The sequence below is a fragment of the Mugil cephalus genome, chromosome 12 (assembly GCF_022458985.1).
Source record: "Mugil cephalus isolate CIBA_MC_2020 chromosome 12, CIBA_Mcephalus_1.1, whole genome shotgun sequence".
Taxonomy (NCBI): Eukaryota; Metazoa; Chordata; class Actinopteri; order Mugiliformes; family Mugilidae; genus Mugil; species Mugil cephalus.
This window is the reverse complement of record NC_061781.1, coordinates 24088681-24109309: the sequence shown is the minus strand read 5'-3', so window position 1 is coordinate 24109309 and position 20629 is coordinate 24088681. Positions and strand designations below refer to the sequence as shown.

At 41.9% G+C, this 20629-nt stretch overlaps 3 protein-coding genes across 3 annotated transcripts; all 3 read right to left on the bottom strand.

Annotated features, from left to right (window-relative positions):
• Positions 1-10517: 10517 nt before the first annotated feature.
• Positions 10518-11447, bottom strand: LOC125017771 (olfactory receptor 142-like). Its single transcript, XM_047601247.1, has one exon. The coding sequence runs from the start codon at positions 11445-11447 to the stop codon at positions 10518-10520; it is 930 nt and encodes a 309-aa protein (XP_047457203.1).
• A 3160-nt stretch (positions 11448-14607) lies between these two features.
• On the bottom strand, positions 14608-15537 carry LOC125017780 (olfactory receptor 142-like). Its single transcript, XM_047601264.1, has one exon. It carries the CDS (start codon positions 15535-15537, stop codon positions 14608-14610), a length of 930 nt encoding a protein of 309 aa, XP_047457220.1.
• A 2539-nt stretch (positions 15538-18076) lies between these two features.
• Positions 18077-19006, bottom strand: LOC125017171 (olfactory receptor 11H2-like). The gene has a single exon (XM_047600035.1). It carries the CDS (start codon positions 19004-19006, stop codon positions 18077-18079), a length of 930 nt encoding a protein of 309 aa, XP_047455991.1.
• Between the last annotated feature and the right edge of the window lie 1623 nt (positions 19007-20629).

Sequence of the window (20629 nt, the reverse complement as noted above, 5' to 3'; positions counted from 1 at the left end):
GTTGTCATGAGACGCAGCACCGAAGGGCTCTGGGCAGGCAGAGCCCTCAACATATTGGAGTATGCAAAGAGAGGGATTTCCACAGATGACAAGGAAATTCTACAGTGGAGAGAAGTCAAAAACAACTGTGTGGTGTGTTGGAGACCCACCACCCTGGGTGTCCAATGGGAAGGCCCAGGAAGAAATAAGCCGCTCCGAGTTGAAGCCAATAGGAGGGAGTTTAAGGGGATGACCCCTAAGCCGGTGAAGGTGCTGGATGGTCATGTATGTGGACTATGCCGAGTAAACACCGTAGCCAGGATGACGTTCCACACACAGTGGGACCTAAGAGGTGAGAAGATGGATTGCAGGGAGTGTACCTGTCAATGGGATGGCCAGAGATTGCATCCTTGCGGCAACTGCATGCTGCAGCAAAGGAGTGGACGACTGCTGCAGGTTGCTACGGCTGAGGGATGGCAGGCAAGGAAGTTTATAGATCCGCTGCAGTCTCTGGCACCGTCGGCTTGGGAAAGGAGAGGACAAGCAGGGAGCAGGAGTGACCCTCTCAGTTCCCCAGATCCTAGCTCACCAGACATGGAGGGCCCATCTGCACCGCCCCTGCCTTCGGCACCACCATCAGCTCGGGGGGCGGAAAAGAGGACTGCAAAACAGTCAGGGCCTGGGACGCTGTGGAGAGAGGCGATTAAGAGAGGATGGCCACACAGCCCAGCCCGTACAGAGGTCCATGATCCACCACCGTCCACTGAACAAGTGAATATGGTGTTTCGGGTTTACAGAGATCCTGACGGTCCAGGATACACCTCGACCATTAAAGATCTGCGGGAGGATCAACGTGAAATGGCGGAAAGTCAGGGCTGGACTGGACCGTGGGAGCTTACCACCTGGGGTCGGCTCATAGAGGAAGTCTACTCTGACCCTACCCTGACGGTCCAGGACCTGGGACCGATCCCTCGAGAGGACGGAGCAAGAGGTACCAATCTCTACTACAGTGTCACGTGTATGGACGCATGGGGCCACCAGGCGGCGCGAGCTAGGGAGGCAAGCAAGGAGTTTGACGTCACACCAGAGGCGTGGCGGAGAGATGGCGTGATCCAGCTGCCGGGAACATGGGCAGGACGTGCAGCCACCCCCACATTTCCGGAACAGCTAACCAGGGTGCGGCTCTCGGTCCGGACAGTAGTTGTTCCTTTTCGAGGAGTCTACTCGGTGGGAGCAGTGGTGACCTGCCTGGGGGAGCCGCCAAAACCTGAGAGTGCAGTTGAAGCGGCAAAAGAAGGAAAAGAAGGCCGAAACCTTTTCCAAAAGCTTAAACTGAAGAAATGGAGTTGGAAGGCCCAGCAGTAGCTGGGGCTCAAGTGCAACTTCATGCAAAGAGAAGAGGGGACAAGAAGCAAAGGAGAAGTACCCCTGTTCCCTATATAAAACTTCCAAATGTAAAAATATTTTTGAGAAGACCTGTTCGAGATTACTTGTACGATTATAATTTTTGTGGATCTGAGGCCTATTGTTGTAGTAATATAGAGCTGACCAGATCGGCCGATCTCACTAAACCTGAAAAGGGATGCATGGGGAAGAGAGTACATGGGGGTGCGCAGCTGCAGTTTCTCTCCCTTAAATATGTGTACTGTAGAACGGAATGGGTGAACCAGCCAGTACCTGAGTGTCCTAAACATATGCCCTGGATACTTAACACAGTATACCTCCAGATTGGAAAAGAACTGATCAAGCTAAGGTGGGGAGTAAACCACTGCCAGCCATGGTTGGGAATGTATATGGACATGTGGCTCGGGAGCTCACTTATTTGGACTACCAGTCGAGAGACCTACAGGAGTCTCCATCTGAGGATTAATGATCCTGAAAGGATTGTTATCGAAAACCAGACTGAACGACTGGGAGTGCAGGAGCAGGATTTCCCCAGCCAACGGTATACTATGTACAGGATGCCATCGGTACGAAAAGATGGGCTTCTCGATTCGGGGTGTAACAGGTCTGATCGATGGGCGAAGCTGGTGGAGCTTGTGGATCCTCGTGGTGAGCCCTTATGCGCAGAACTCGCAATGGTAAGGAATGACATTCCCCCTGATCACAGGCCAGATTACGAAGAAATGGGGAAAAATGCGGTGACCAGCTGTATTGGCCCGCTTAGGCCTACCAAGAACGTCATCATCACCCGTTATCGCTGGATGTGGCGGGGATTGGATCCGTATATTCGGGACAACTTCGAGGTGCATAACTGTAGCGGCGCCCATCCCTATCCAGCAATGACCCGGCTCATGAGGGGACGAGTATGGCGCAATCTAAAGGGTGACCTGCGATCACCTCGTCCTAAGGTGACAGTGATTCCATTGGCACCTGGCGAGGAGAGGAGGAGCTACTGGTTGTAGTTAAGTGACAGAAGCATGGGACATGGACACACTCACTATCTGGGGCTCCAGAAGTGAGGAACAAGATCATGATGGCTGGAAGAACTCTATCCTGTCCTACGAAGTGGATTATTTTTAAGTTTAGTATCGGGTTTATAGGTCTTTTTTCTATTTTAACTTTTTTGTATTGCCATGGTAATGGCCTGTGGGAAAATGAACACGTGAGGATTAGCTTTACCTCAACACAGGTGTATAATCAGACCTGTTGGGAAATTAAGAGGGAAGTGATCACGCTGAGGAATTTTTCTCTTCCCTGTGTAGTGGATTCTTCTATTAACTGCACTAAAGAAGGTCTATATGGTTTTGAGGATTTTAATCTTTCAGCCATTATGCAGTTTTTCGACTCCCATAGAGTCGAAGGAGGGGGAGTGATCGAAGCAGTGGAGCTCCAAGGAGAAACACTGCTGCTAGATGGCGTCCTCCCTCAGCAACAAGAGACTCGCGAGGTACGAGTTAATTGGATACAAGTGGACGGAGAAAATCCATATTGGTACTACACCCAGGCCTGTGTCAAAAGAAGGAATATAACCTATTGGGTTGAAGAGGTCATTTCACCCGCTCATCAGTTCCAGCAGCGATGTCATGTGTTGATCCCTAAGCCAGAGGGTTTTTGGGGAGAGCTAAATCTAACCTGTGATATGCAGGATCAACCAGACCCAGACCAGCCCGGACAAAGCAATGTCAACATCACAACAAGACACCATCCCACTACTGGTAACAATACTACAGGGGTAGCTAACAACTCTACGCCGGTGGTGAAGACATCTGGGGGACTGGGTCTGGACGAGAGACGGCCTCCACGGGTCTCGTCATCATATAGTCGCGAGGACTTGGAAGATTGTCTGCGAGAGAAAGCTTTTAAACTTGACCCTTGCTACTGGAATCTGGGGCCTATTGTCTGCAAAAACCAACACTATCTGGTCCTTAGTCATCAGAATGAGAGAGGGACGACTGAGAGAGGTGACCCGCCCGAGGCTGGAACAGTCAGGATTGATGACTGGCTGAACCACAGCTTGCCATGGGTTTGGAGGAAACCAGTGGCCCACCTGAGAGCGACCACTGATATTGCAACGCGGCCTACTCATCTGGCGGGCCCTGAGCAAGCGGAGATGTATGTCCAACAAATCCCTACACCTGAGGATCTGTGGTCTGTACCTTTAGGGGATTTTGAGAAAATCGATAAATGCGTTGTGGAGAAGATGGTACAGGACCTGAACGGCAAGGACTACTCCATGGGTGAGGGAACCAGATCGTCCGACTGGGCATCCCCTAGGTGCGATATCACACAAGTGGGATCCTGGGTGGTAGGGTACTGGACATACAACTGTTCGCGGATACGGGGCCATAATACCATGAAGGGGGCGTTGGAGCAGTGGCCATTGTGGTGGGACAGGCCAGACAAGACTCGACCGTGGTGGGGTCTGCAAAAGGACGAAACCAGGGCCTGGGTTCTGCCATGCCTGTCACAGACTTCGAACTATTGGATCAAGTATCAATATGTGGCTACCGTCTACTCTACAGGGGAAGGACTCAATGAATGGTACGGTTGGACTGGGATCAGACCAAGCGTGACTTTGACCCCGAGGCCATGGAAAATGGTATGTAATCGAGCAAACACCTCTTGCACCGTAGAGCTTGCCCGACGACCTTGCAGCACGCTCCATGGTTGGGACCAGGTATGTGCCTGGTGGTATGATGGAGCCTATGACACTTATCAGCAAGGAGCCACATGGGTCAAAAATAACGTACATCTGTTTGGTAACTCGACCAGACAGAAGCAGAGCAGTTTTGGATGGCAGCGGTCGTATGAGGCTAAACAATGGGGTAAAGGATGTGTGAAAGCCTTGTTAGGACCAATGGCCAAGAGGCGGCGCATCGCCGGGAAACCGGTACCCGTGGTGAATAAAGCAGAACTCACCAGGCTTGAAGAACATGCGTTTCGGAAAAGTCTGTGTGAAGGGAAGGAGATCGAAGGATTCGAATGGGTCGGGCCGAACAAGATGTACAACAACGGAACCTGTGAAATGCCACAGGAACATTGGCTGCAATGTGAAGGACACGATTGCACCGTAGTGGAACTGTACGGGAAAACCGTGTTGGAAAGTGCTGTAGAAGTACCCAGGGAGATCTTGGGAAAGATTGAAGATGGAGCGCTAATTCTGGGATCAGAACTTTGGGGGATCATCAAAAAGATTCTGCCATATGCGTTGATTGGCGTGGGAGTGGTGCTACTCGCGCCACTTTTAGGAGGATTGATCAGATCTGGAGTCAAGGGACTCTGCAGAAGGGGGCGGAGAACGAAGACTAAGCCCAAGGATGAGGAGGAGTTGGAACTCCTCCTACGCGAGGAAGGATCACCTCGTAAGTAAGGGGTGACGCTTGTCAACACAGCCCCATACCTGGACTTGTTCGTTGAGTGAGGTAAGCAAGGGACAGAATAAAAACCCTCGGAAAATATCATCAACATGGAAAATGGAACTGAATCCCCCACAACCCAACCTCTGTGGATTAAAAGATTTGAAGGGGATGTAGCAGAGTTCGTCACATTGGAAATCATATGGTTCATCTTTTGCTGTACGGGGCTATGGATCGGACACCAGGGGTTCAGGATCCTCTGCCTGATCGAAGGAATTGTGCGGGTACTGATTGTGAACGTATGGAGGGGCGAGGCCACCTACACCACATCCTGGTTCGTGGCATTCCTCCTGGGACGGCTCAAGGTAGACACATCCAGACGAGGAATTATGAGAATGATCATCTTGATCATCTGGCTGGTGCTGGATGTAGCTTCACTGTGGTCCAGAGTCGCTTATTGGGTGAATTTGGGCCTGGAAGGACTGGTGGTGGTGGGCCTACTGAGCTACATGTATTCACAAGTCAGTAAGCTGAAGAGTAACCAGGCTCAGATGTGGGCTCTAAAATTGCTGCGTCTCTGCTTGTGGGGATTTGGTTGGGGGATTCTAAGCATTATGTGCCTGTTGGGGTTCATTTCCAACTTACCCCTGATCGTCTGGTTCGTGCTGTATGGACATCTGTTCCCGCAACCTGCTCGACAGGAGCCGGTCAGTACTCCACCGGGGGAGGAAAGAGCCAGAGCGGCCGATACCCGACGCTGGACACGGGGGATGGAGCACATTTACGAGGAGGTCCCTCTTTGACGCCATTTTGGCGAAGCTAACCTCGTGACAAGGGCAGTCCAAGGCATTCTGCCAGCTAAAGCTTTCGCACTCATAATCATCCAATCAACTTTTATGTTACCATGTATGGACAAAAAGAGAAAACGGTGGGAGGAGAGACCCGCCTACCAAGGGTGTGGCGGACTTGCATTATAACCAGCGGAGCAAAGAGGAAGTGGTCAGTTCAAGGTTGAACAACGGGGGAGCTACACGAAGAAAAGAATGTCCAACGCCAGCAACGCAAGTACCGGGTCTCCAATAACTTCATCAGCATTGGTCATGGAAGTAAGTACAAGTCTAACTTACACCCAGAATAGCTCTGAGATCAAGGAACCAGAGATCAACTTTACCAAGGTGGATTTCTGGGCGTTCGAGTGCATATGGTTGGTGTTTTGCTGTACTGGAGTATGGTCCAAGGAACAACCCCTGCGGATCATAGCACTACTCATCGGCCTTATTAAAGCCCTGATCGAGATCGTGGTCCAGGGAAGGGTACGAATCACCTTGTCCTGGTTCCTGATCCATCTGCTGGGGCGCACCACCATCGACACCACCAGGAAGGGAGTAATCAAGGCAGTGGCGCTACTAACGTGGTTGGCGCTTGATGTGGCGGCAGACTTCGTTGAGGGTGCTTGGCGGATTGGATTCATGCTGGAGGGAGTAACGATGACCTTCTTCCTACTCTGCCTACTCACCCTGACCATGATCAAGCACGGAAGACCAGGCTGGTGCCAACTTGACCAGGTCGCTATCGGAGTTTTATGGGTCCTAGGCTGGGTGACCCTGATGATCATCTATTGGGAAGGAGCTGAGGCATCGGTCTCTATGGCTGGCTGGCTCATGCTGTACCCCATCTTCTATCCCCGAGTGAGAGCCTCGATGATTGGGAGGACCCCACCTCCAGAGCGGAGGACGAAATGGCTGGACACGTTCGAAGACAGGGTCCAGGAAGAAGGAACACTGGCCTGAAGTCTGAGAAAAGAAGAAGTGGCTCCGCTTGCAAGAAAAAGAAAAATAGAAAAATCAGGAAAAAAGAGAAATAAGAATAATCAAGTATGAATTAAAACTCTGTGTTCTAATTATAGGGGGGCGCCGTCTGCAGCGGGTGTGAGACCACCCTGAAAGAAGTAGGCTGTTTGTGGAATCTGGGAACGAGGATGCAATGTTCCAAGTGCTACATGGTGGATCCTCACCCGTATGCAGTCCATGGCGTCCTCCAAAGGGCCGATCGGTTCGTCAACCTACAAGTACCTGTGGATATGGTGATGGAGCTTGAAGAGCATGCAAGGATCATCTGGAGTTCCTACTGGGGTAAGGGGGTAACTTGGGTGCCTCGACTGATTGAGGAAGGGATTTATGCACCAACCTACACCAGGGTCTGGGAGTTTCGTGACAGATCGCGTCTCCGCACCACTCACACCTTGGACGGAAGAATCCTCATCGCGGGAGCGCGACAGGCAGCGCCCTCTGTCTATGGGGAACCAGCGTCTCCTCTGGCGCAAGAGTCAACAGAAAACGAGAAGGAACATCGCGACATCGGAACCCAGACAACCCTCGCTGGAATTGTCAGAGGAGACAGCAGCGACATGCTGGAGGAAGTGTTACAGTGTGCCACGGCTTCTAATGGAATAGAAGAAGTGAGTGAGGACGAAGACAACAAGTGGGAAGGATTGGCTGAAGCGGTGGAAAGGCAGTTGACCCGACTTCCCTCCACCCCGGTGACATCGCCTGAGGAGCCACTGGTGGATCTGCATCCTTTCGCGGAGCTGTTGGAGCAACTACCCCTGGCTGAGTGGCCAAAGGAGGCCACACTTGCACCGCCACCCGAAGGCCAACACGAGGGAATGGAAACCCAGCGTGAGGAGTATGTACCCGACGTGTTGGAATTATTATCTGATGATTCCTTGGATGAGATGGAAGATCCTGAGCTGTAAAATCATCACCCGGTAGCTTACGATCTCAAGAAGGGGGTGTCAAGTGAGTTGAGATCTCAGCCAACCAACAGCTTAAGGACATGGTACTAAATGTATGATCGGAACTTGAATTAACAGCATGAGTAGAGATAATACAATGATTTGAAAATGATTTTGAGTAAACATGTTGATTTTCAGTAAAAGTAATTAATATACACAGGATGTAAAATGAATACTAATTGGATCAGTGTAACTAAGTGTTGTGAAATCATGAGCAGAATATGATAAACAGGATGTAGAGAGCCAGCAGTGGGGATAAAAAGGGGAACTGAAACCTTGTGGCCTAAGAACAAGTCAGGACATGTCCAAACGCATGGTTAGTGGAAAAGTACAGAAAAAGAACTAATGTCCTAATATTAATTAATGAGTCAGGGAGGTAACACCCTTATTGGATAGAAGTAGTAAGGGGGGGGAAATGGTTAGTCATAGTGATGTGTGGGAAATAGGATGTGTCTCGATTTAGAGAGTATAAAAGATGTAACTCAGAAATATACTACGGGAACTTCACCTCGGACACAGACTGTGCTGCATGCGGACTGAGCCAACTCCCTCGCAGTACTATTTTGGCTTTTAAGAGTTTGGTCTGGATTCCCCCTGCCTAGCAGATAGAGTTGGATTATCTTTCACACTTTGGATTTCTACTACTTCTTGGACTTTGTACGGAGTCAAGGAGACCGAATTGGAATACATTTGAGAAAGATTTAAGGGATTTACCAAAGGACAGAATCATCGTTCATCAGGACTTCCCTATTCTACTAACTCCCTCCGCGGCAGTAAGAGGAACTAGGGTTGGGTGTGGTCGCATCGGCCGTGCGGCTCACTCGACGCCTGTTCTACTTTAAAAAGGAATTATGGGACAGTTTTGGACATTTTTATATTACCCCTACTACCCCTGCTTGGATCATGAGTAATTCTTTGTTTGATTAAGTGATTTTTAGAACAGAATCTTTAGAGAGTTTATTTCTGATTAGGTATTACATGATTTAGGTTTAAATTGTATTCATATCTTATGTTAACCAATGTCTGATTCTTGATCGAATTAATTGAGCTGTTGCAAACTGCTATTGCTGAACCTTCAAATAAAATCTGGCTCTAAAGGTCAAAAATCTTTGCTGACGATTATTTCTCCCTTTTTGCTGGTACTCAAGACAGTAAAACTATAGGCAATCATAATGGTAGCTCCGACACCTTGCTCTTATTGGTCACACTAGTCGTTTCCACTTAAAACTATTTCTATGTCCCTAGGGCTTCCAGCCTAGCCTTTAAATTATAACCTGGCACGTACCAAGTGCACAGATCCATTAGGGGTAAGCCACCACAACTGACGGGACTCAACTTCGGACCCAGCTGCGGGACGCCTCCCTGACTGGTGGTTCCGGGGGAAGTGAGGAAGCGGGGCAGACGTCAGGACTAAGGGTGGTTAGAAGCCAGGCGAGTTACCCCGCCTACAGCTTGAGTAGTGCTATCATTGAATTCGGTTGGAGTAATACTCCGCAGACGTGAAGCCATAACCCTATAGTAAACGGAGAAGCTGTTATACCTGTTCCGGGATCTAACACACTGTATGTTCAGCTTATACAAACCAGCACTGTCAACAGCATTTAATAGCATTTCACAGCATGTCGTAAGACGGGATAACAGAGTAGGTGAAATAAAACGTAGATCTAATTCATACAACAACTAAAGGTCCAATAACTTGAGACTAAGTTGATTTGCAGCCTCCATCCCTCTGTTACTGCAGGTGAAGTTGTTAATTGACTATTGTTATGAGGATTTGTTCTGTTCCTCTGTTAGCGTTAGTGGATGCCTTTTCAGATGAGTGTATAAAGCAGGAGTGCATTTGTTGTATTTCAGGACTGACTTACATATTCTTCATGTCATGGTAGTATGACCTTTATCTTTAGTGAAGATTTCCACACAATTCAAGAACCACTACTAGTTTGCTGCAATGACACACTGGGCTCTTCATCTGTTTTTTTGGGGGCATTAATGTTGTTATTGTTACATGACGGGCTACCAGTCAACAAGTTGACTAGCTGGTACTACCCCAAGTGTATATCTTGTTTAGTTATGTATTCTAAATTCATGTGAGCATGTTCTACTATGATGAAAGAACCTATGGCCCACAGAAGAAAAATACTGGAAAATTTAGAGTATATATTTACATTATTATGATCTAGGTGAGATGACATTCAAGGAAAAGTTGCTGTACCAAGTCACTGTTTGTCAGTTTCTCAATTCCTCATCATCAAGCTCTGCAGTGGCCTAAAAAGGAGACATTCATTTGAATCAGGTGTGTTGGAAGAGGGAAAAATTGAAAACATGCAGAGCAGTGGGTCCCGAGGACCGGAATTGAGAAACACTGATCTAATGTATATGAACAAATTTCTAGATGGACTATAGCAAGTTTTTTCAGAGATTTCTCAAAATAAAATACATTTGAACAGAGTGTTTATTTCTGTTATTCAATTTAAGTATTATATTTTTTTTTTTTGTGGTTTAATGGTGTGTTCATGACTGGTGTATTTGTTGTTTCATCTAGGGTATCAAGAAAGCTAGAGCTGGCTCTGGAAAACCTATAACAAATGAAGGTGTTGCAATATTTGAATATATTTGCACTTTCAATATTACATTGAATAAGTTTAACTTCTAATTAAATCATATACAAATGACAGTATAATAAATATTTGCTTAATGTACAGACTCTATATTTTATTATTTATTTACAATCCTTTAAATACACATTCCCTTATTTTAAGGGACACAGAAATGACTGGACAATTGACTCAAGGTAATATAGTTTGCAAAGTTGACATATGTTACTTCATTATGTATTCATCAGTAAAGTTCCAAAGTGTCTCAAAGTGTAGCATTTCCAGTGGACATTTCTTCTATGAACAACAAAAACATAATTGATTTAATCATCACGAAAAATGATGATGAAATCAGATGAGTTTGGCTGGACAGAACAATCGTTTTAAGTGTTTAAATATTTCCTTCATTTTGAGTCCATATATAAATGGATTAAACAGAGGGTGATACAGAATTATTTGTAACGTCATCAGGAAACGTTCAGTTCTTGGAAAATTAGGTACCACCCGTACTATGATTCCTTCATATGCACACAAAATGGAGAAAACGATCATGACCAACAGGTGTGGTAAACAGGTCTCTGCAGCTTTCTTCCTGACTTCTCTAGAACATCTGTAGGTTATTATAAGTATCCTGGTGTATGTAAAAACTATGAAGAGCAGAGGAAATGCTACAAGATCTAATAAAATGACTGCACCAAATATAGAAATAGATCTTGATTTTACACAATGAAGATCATAGATTGCGTTGTTACAAAATATTCCTTTTAAATTTAAGTCACACAGTTTTGTTTCTGCCGTCAGTATTGCAGGAACAGCAATATGACCAGCAGGTATAAGCCAAGCTATAACCAAGAACATACTCACATTAGTTCTTGTCATGATATTTGGATATTGCAGAGGTTTACATATAGACACATATCTATCGTAGGACATAGCTGACAAGAGAAAGAATTCTGTTGTTCCGAAAAAGTAAAACAAAAAAAACTGAAAGAGGCAGGCAGAATATGAGATGACCTGTTTTTCAGATAAAAAGTCAATCAGGAGCTTTGGATAAATAGCAGTGCTGTAAAGAACACTGTTCAGTAGCAAAGCTGCAATGAAAATGTACATAGGCTCATGGAGGTTTTTATGTATCCAGATAAGGTACACAATAGTAGAATTGCTGCAGATTATTAGAATATATAGTGTAAACATAATTAAAAAGTATAAATATCTGTATTTGTCCATTTCTACGTACCCATCAAGAATTATATAAGTAACATTTAACTCATCATCATCCATTAGTATTTGTAAAACCTTAATGTTCAATGATAAAACAGAATGTGTAACAAGTGAACATAAATAATCATTCAAATTTCCCTAAAACCAACCTGCTCTAAGTATTCATTCATTCACAGATACCTGATCTTGAAATTCACTTGGTGTATGTCCACCTACAAATTTTGAATTGTTTGAGGCTGTGGAAAGTTTTTATCAGATTGCTGGACCCTCCAAGGATCTCAACTCAGGAGGCCCATTACATCATTGTTCTAACTCATTGACTCTACAGTGTGGTCCATTACGTAACCTGTCACAGTATCCTATGTTGAAGCTATGGAGGATTTTCTACAAGGTAATTGACAACTGAACATAAACAACTGTTACATTACATTACTCACATCAAGGACAGAAACATTCTCTACAACCACAGCAACAATGTGAACTAACAGAACACATACGGTTGTCAATACTGTGCAAAGCTTTTTTCAATTTTTGTGTCACCTAAGATCATTGAAATTTAAAGACAACACAAAGATAAAACAAATAAACATTTATATTATTTATTTTTAAATTAAGGTTTTATAATTAATGGGACAAAATTGAAACCTATATGACCCTGTGTGAGAAACTCAGTGCGTTTACATGCAGAGCTTAATCGAGCTATGCTCAAATTTCAACTTTCTGACTACAGTTCTTGTCCCAGTTTACATGCAACGCAAGAAAATCTAATAACTGTTCTCCTCCTCCACACTCAGTAGCGATACGTGTCTTTTCAGCGGGATAATCACACATTAATACGGCCCGATTTCCGGTTGACCTATTAAACAAGAGTCGTTCATGCAGCAGACCAGCATTTCAAACAGCAACCAGACGGATAATACTACATTTTTTAATCTCATACGTAATGTTCCCGCTACTTCTGGTGCAGGTAAGATCCACGCTATCCCTCAGACGGTTCTTCTAGCGGCTCCGTTTCTCTTCTTCTTCTTCTACGCCTAGCTTTCTTGGACGTGTTTGTTCCGGGGTCACACGCCAGCGCAGTGGTTGTGGAGCATGCGCACACGCATTATCTGATGAAAACTCCAATTCCAATCGCATTATCTGGGTGTCTCAATTAGATAATGAGAACTCCAATTTTAATCCAGGTAACGTGTTTACATGCACGTAAGTTCTTATATCATATTCTGAACAAGGCAATACTTCGTTTTTTTCACGTGCATGTAAATGCACTGACTGTTTGCCCTCTCTGTTGAAACAAAACTTAACAGTGAGTTCAATTTTTCTAGCCACACCCAGGCCTGATTACTGCCACACCTCTTCTCAATCAAGAAATCACTTAAATAGGACTTGCATGACAAAGTGAAGTTGACTAAGAGATAATCATAAACTAGACATCATGTCCAGATCCAAAGAAATTCAAGAATAAATGAGAAAGAAAATAATTAGTCTGGGACAGATTATAAAGTAATTTCTAAAGTTTGGGACTCCAGTGAACCACAGTGAGAGCCATCATCCACAACTGGTATGGATAAAAACATGGAATAGTGGTGCACCTTCCTAGGAATGGCCAGCCAAACAAAAATACCCAAAGAGTGCAGTGACAACTAATCAAAGAGGTCATCCACAACAACATACAAAGAACTGCAGGCCTCACTTGCCTCAGTTAAGGTCAGTGTTTATGAGTCCACAGTAAGAAAGAGACTGGGCAAAAATGGCCTGCATGGCAGAGATCAAAGACAAAAAACACTGCTGTGCAAAAAGAACACAAAGGCTAGTCTCAATTTGATGATCCTCAAGAAGTTTTGGCAAAATACTCTGTGGACTGACAAGACAAAATGTACCCAGAGAAATAATGTAGCCAGGGAAATAAAATGCAGTGTATCACCTGTGTATAACATCTAAAGGTCTAATAACTTGAGACTACGTTGATTTGCAGCCTCCTTCTCTCTGTTCCTGCAGGTGAAGTTGTTAATTGACTGTTGCTGATAGGATTTGGTCCGTTCCTCTGTTAGTGGATGTCTTTTCAGATTAGTGTGTAATGCAGTAGTACATTTGTTGTTTTGCAGGACTGACTTACAATATTCTTCATGTCATGGTAGTGTGATCTTTATCTTTACTGAAGATTTCCACACATTTCAAAAAACGCTGCTAGTTTGATGCAATGACACACTGGGCGACTCATTTGTCTCACCTGGAGGTATCCATGGTATTTATGTGATGGGCAACTAGTGAAGTTGCTGCTGTCTTCTAGAACAGCAGCAAAGTTGTTGATACTACCCAGACTATATATCTTGTTTAGTTATGCACTCTAAATTCATGTGAGGATATACTATTCTGATGACATTCAACGAAAAACTGCTGTACCAAGTCACTGCTAATCTAATCTACTGTATATAAGTAGTTTTCTAGATGTACTATAACCGGTGGTCTCAGCGATTTCTTGATATATAAAACATTCGACCAGAGGTTTTATTTCTGATATTCAATTTAAGTATTTGATATTGCTGTTTAATGGTGTGACTGGTGTGTTTATTGTTTCACAGAGCGTACCAACATGGCTATAGTCGGCTCTGGCGGTAACGTGTTGACAACAAACCTTATAGCAAATGAAAGTTTTGCAATATTTCAATATATTTACACTTTCATTATTAACCACAGTTAGGATCAAATACTGTATGTTCGGACAAAGGCACATTGTGCAAATTTAACTTCTATTTAAACTCATACAAATGAAAGTTATTCAGTAAAATTAATATGTGCTTAATGTTTAATGCTTTAATGCTTAATGTTTTATTTAATTTATTTACAGTCTCTTTAAATACACATTTCCTTATTTTAAGGGACACAGAAATGACCGGACAATTGACTCAAGTTTATATTGTGGAAGGTTGATATATGTTACTTCATTCATTCATGTGTTCATCAATAAAGTAAATGGTCTGTAGTTGTCTAAAACTGTGGTATTTCTGTTGGACACTTGTATTGTGAACACAAGGACAAATAAATATTTGACAAGTTATTGTTTCAGAGATCAAGTTAAATTGATTTTCATCAGTACAACTCCACTAAAAGGAATTATTAAAGCATTGTTTTGCACAGAGAGACAAACTAAATATAAATAGGAAAAACATACCTTCCAAATACATAATTGATTTAATCATCACCAACAGTGATGAGGAAATCAGATGAATTTGGCTGGACATAACAATCGTTTTAAGTGTTTAAATATTTCCTTCATTTTGAGTCCATATATAAATGGATTAAACAGAGGGTGATACAGAATTATTTGTAACGTCATTAGGAAACGTTCAGTCTTTGAGAAATCAGATTCCACCCGTACTATAATTCCCTCGTATCCACTCAAAATGGAGAAAACAATCAAGACAAACAAGTGTGGTAAACAGGTCTCTGCAGCTTTCTTCCTGACTTCTCTAGAACATCGGTAGGTTATTATAAGTATCCTGGTGTATGTAAAAACTATGAAGAGAAAAGGAAATCCTACAAGATCTAATAAAATGACTGCACCAAACATAGTAACAGATCTTGATTTTACACAATGCAGATCATAAATTGCGTTGTTACAAAATATGCCTTTGAAAGTGAAGTCACACAGTTTTGCTTGTGCGCTCAGTATTGCAGGAACAGCCATGTGTCCAGCAGGTATAAGCCAAGCTATAACCAGAAACATACTCACATTGGTTCTTGTCATAATATTTGGGTATTGCAGAGGTTTACATATAGACACATATCTATCGTAGGACATAACTGACAAGAGAAGGAATTCTGCACTCCCAAAAAAGTAAAACAGAAAAAACTGAAAGAGGCAGGCAGAATATGAGATAATCTGTTTTTCAGATAAAAAGTCGATCAGGAGCTTTGGATAAATAGAAGTGCTGTAAAGAACACAGTTCAGTAGCAAAGCTGCAATGAAAATGTACATAGGCTCATGGAGGTTTTTATGTATCCAGATAAGGTACACAATAGTAGAATTGCTGCAGATTATTAGAATATATAGTGTAAACATAATTAAAAAGTATAAATATCTGTATTTGTCAATTTCTACGTACCCATCAAGAATTATATAAGTAACATTTAAATCAACATCATCCATTAGTATTTGTAAAATCTTAATGTTCAATGATAAAACAGAATGTGTAACAAGTGAACATAAATAATCATTCAAATTACTATAAAACCAACCTGCTCTAAGTATTCATTCATTCACAGATACCTGATCTTGAAATTCACTTGGTGTATGTTCACCTGCAAATTTTGAATGGTGTGAGGCTGTGGAAAGTTTTTATCAGATTGCTGGACCCTCCAAGGATCTCAAATCTAGAGGCCCATTACATCATTGTTCTAACTCATTGACTCTACAGTGTGGTCCATTACGTAATTTTTCTAGCTCACAGTATCCTATGCTGAAGCTATGGAGGATTTTCTGCAAGGTAATTGACAACTGAACCGGGCTACTGTTACATAATTTCTGTCTCTGCATGGTGCATTTACTGACATCAAGGACAAAAAACATGCTCTACAACCACAGCAACAATGATACCAACAGAACACATGAGGTTATCAATACTGTGCACTGCAGATGCAGTGGTATGAAAAAGTGTTCACCCCCTTCCAGATGAGTGTGTAATGCAGTAGTACATTTGTTGTATTCTAAACATTTCAAAAAACGCTGCTAGTTTGATGCAATGACACACTGGGTGACTCATCTGTCTCACCTGGAGGCGTCCATGGTATTCATGTGATGGTCAACTAGTAAAGTTGCTGCTGTCTTCTGGAACAGCAGCAAAGTTGTTGGTACTACCCGGAATATATATCTTGTTTATGCACTTGTTTATGCACTCTAAATTAATGTGAGGATATACTACTCTGATGACATTTAAGGAAAAACTGCTGTACTAAGTCACTGCTAATCTAATCTATATAAACAGTTTTCTAGATGGACTGTAACTGGTGCTCTCAGTGATTTCTTGATATATAATACATTTGACCAGAGGTTTTATTTCTGATATTCAATTTAAGTATTTGATATTGCTGTTTAATAGTGTGTTTGTGACTGGTGTGTTTATTTTTTACATAGGGTACCAAAATGGCTAGAGCTGGCTGTGGTAGTAACGTAATGACAACAAATCCTATAGCAAATGAAAGTTTTACAATATTTCAATATATTTGCACTTTCATTATTAACCACAGTTAGGCTGAAATACTGTATGTTTGGACAGAGACACATTGTGTAAATTTAACTGCTAATCAACCCATATTCAAATGATAATTATACAGTGTAATAAATAATGACAAAAACAGCTGATGCGGTCATTTTTGTTGCAATATTTTTGTATTTTTTTTTTTCTTATTGTTTAATCTTCCATGTATTCCTATAATAAGTTGTCTTTGACATGAAGCCATTTGGATTTGTATCTAACAGTTACCTTTTTTAGGTAATTGCACTTTTTTGCATCAGTACCACCCGAAGCATTTTCTATGGAATTTCGAAGGAAAACCCTAGGAACCTTTGATTGTAGTTGATTGATTGATCGATTTTATTTGATAAATTTAAGAAAATGCAATAAACAATGTGCATATATTTCTAAAATCCACGAGGATGATGCAATAACGTCACATGATTAATTTCTATTGCAGTCCATCAAGTTGAGGCTAGCATGCAAAGTATATTTGACTTGTAAGTGCTAATGATATTTCACATTTCAAAATAATTAAAAAAGAATGAAAAGAACACATAAAACACACAATTTCATAAACACAGGCAAAACACATTCTGGCCTAAAAGTCATGTCAATATGCTAATTTGCTCATCATCCATTTTTTCATGTTTGTTTTAAACTAGTTAGCTAGCTAACACTAGCTAACACTGGCTAACTACAAAGTTACCAACTACAGCCATAGCTCAGGAGGTAAAGCAATTGGCAAGACACTTCACCTGCCTTGCTCCCCCTGTGTACCCCACTGGTGTATGATTGCAGTTGAGTGATGTTTGGTGGTTGTTCGAAAGAACATTGGCACAGATTGAAGGCCATGTTGCCGTCAGTCTGCCCCAGGGCAGCTGTGACTACTAAGGTAGTTTACCACCACCAGGGTGTGACTGTGTGAGCAGATGTAGTCACAACTGCCCTGGTGGTGGTGATAAACTACCACAGTAGTTTTTTGATATTTAGAAAAGCACTATATAAAACCAAACTATTATTCTTATTATCATTACATATATATTGCAGGGTTTTTGACCCCACTCATGGAATAGTGTAGGTAATGTTAGGTCATGCACCTAAGTGTTAATGTACAGAGTGCATTTAAAAGATCATAAATACATAAATACATAAAACTATTGATTTCTGATCTCTTAAATGCATGTTCCCTACACAGAAATGACTGGATAAGTCACTCAAGGTTGTATTGTGGAGAGTTGCTATATGTATTATTATGTATTTATTAATAAAGTAAATGGTCTCCAGTTGTTTCGAAGTGTAGTATTTCTATTGGACATTTTACTATGAACAACAACAAATATGATTTTCTTTGCTACGGTTCCACTAAAAGGAATCAATCAAGCATCAATAACAAACTGTAAACGAGTAGAAAATACATAATTGATTTAATTATCACATACAGTGATGAGGAAATCAGATGAATTTGCCGGGACATAACAATCTTTTCAAGTGTTTAGATATTTCCTTCATTTTGAGTCCATATATAAATGGATTAAACAGAGGGTGATACAGAACTATTTGTAAAGTCATTAATAAACGTGCAGCTCTTGGAAGATTAGATTCCACACGAGCTATGCTAACATCATATGCACTCAAAATAGAGAAACTGATCAATACCAACAGGTGTGGTAAACAGGTTTCTGCAGCTTTCTTTTTCACTTCTCTAGAACATCGGTAGGTTATTATAAGTATCCTGGTGTATGTAAAAACTATGAAGAGCATAGGAAATACTACAAGATCCAATAAACAAATCACTCCAAATATAGTAATGGATCTTGATTCTACACACTGAAGATGATAAACTGCATTGTTACAAAATACTCCTTTTAAATTGAACTTGCACAGTTTTGCTTGTGCGCTCAGTATTGCAGGAACAGCAATATGACCAGCAGGTATAACCCAAGCCATAACCAGGAACATTCTCACAGTGGTTGTTGTCATGATATTTGGATATTGCAGAGGTTTACATATAGACACATATCTGTCATAGGACATAGCTGACAAGAGAAAGAATTCTGCACTCCCTAAAAAGTAAAATACAAAAAACTGAAAGAGGCAGGCAGAATATGAGATGATCTGTTTTTTAGATAAAAGGTCGATCAGGAGCTTTGGATAAACAGTAGTACTGTAAAGAATACAGTTCAGTAGCAAAGCTGCAATGAAAATGTACATAGGCTCATGGAGGTTTTTATCTATCCAAATAAGGTAAACAATAGTAGAATTGCTGCAGATTATTAGAATATATACTGATATCAAGACAAAAAAGTAGACATATCTGTATTTGTCAATTTCCACATGACCATCAAGAATAATATAGGTAATATTTAAATCAACATCATCCATTACTCTTTTCAAAAGCTAAATGATAAAACAGAATGTGCAATATGTGAACATAAATCATTCAAATTGCTATAAAACTAACCTGCTTTAAGTATCTTACTCATTCACAGATACCTGATCTTGAAATTCACTTGGTGTATGTTCACCTACAAAATTTGAATTGTTTGAGACTGTGGAAAGTTTTTATCAGATTGCTGCACCCTCCAAGGATCTCCACTCTGGAGGCCCATTACATCATTGTTCTAACTCATTTACTTTACAGTGCAGCCCATTATGTTATCTTTCCAGCGCACAGTATCTTATATTGTAGTCCACAACAGAAAACGTTCTTGTTTTACAAATACAAAGAATGCAGGTCATCGTAATTTTGCTTGGGGTAGGCCAAAGTCTCATTGCTGGCTATTATCAATACCATTGTATCCTGTATTAATGTGCTACACCATGTTTTCTCACGGTGGATGGTATTGTGATTCTCTTACTGGTTGTATGGGTTGTTTTCAAGTAATCTGACTTCCTTTGCCAATCAGTTGTTTAATTAGTCACTTCACAGTCCTGCAAGAATGTATTATCATGATGAAAGAACCTATTGCCCATTGAAGAAAATATTGCAAGATTTACACTGTACATTTACATTATTATGAAGTGGTGTACAAATGCTGGGAAAGGAAAAGTGCTGTATTAAATCACTCTTAATGTAATCTGTGTAAACAAATTTCTAGACAAATTTCTAAAATTTTCACTGTCGTCCCCACTCTTCGTTCGCACTTGCATGAGACATCAAAATTGTTTTTATATGTTGTCTCTGCATCCTTACCATGTTTCAATGCAGTGCGTACCTTTGTTGTCACCAGTTCCTATTCCTACCTTTCTCACCCTCACCACACACAAAGACAGAAATTTGACATGGTTTTTGTTTAAAAAAAACAAACAAACAAACAAAACAACAACAAGCTTTTAACACCCCCTAAAGGTGCAAAGTACTCAAAGCATTTACATAACAGGACTTGTTTCTTCCTGTCATTCCACTTGAAGGTTGTCAAGCCTCCTAATAGCAACTCTTGACCACCAATTTTGATGTTACTTTGCTAGCATACAATGTACACAATTCACTAGCAAGGACCACACTTCCAACCAGAGAGACAGATTAACAATTTATTGATTAATGAATATGGATGGGTATGAATATGAATCCAGCGTGGCTCTTGGGTGCAACGGACCCCCAAGAACGTATCTCAGGAGATCGGAGCAGATGTAGTCTTGGGACTAGATTAGTCCCTGTCTGAGATTGGTCTGAGATGCAATTTCCTTAGACTGAGGAATGACCAGAGTAATGCGAAGAAGAAATGCCCGACAAGGACAGAACTTGATGCAAGTGGCAGTGGAACCAAAAAGGGGTAATGATCTGTCCGGACTTGGAGACGAATAGAGCATGCTGGTTAGATGTATTTAAGGATAGCCGGTAATGTAAGTACTTGTTGGAGATTAGGATGGAGTTAAATTCGTATTGAATGTTGAAGTAGAAGACTGGTTTTGGTGGGCCGAACTGGTTGGTTTTTGAGTGTTTCACATAGAAAACTGTGGTGTGGTTTGAGAAGGCGGACAGGTCTGGAAGGCAGCCATGCTGAA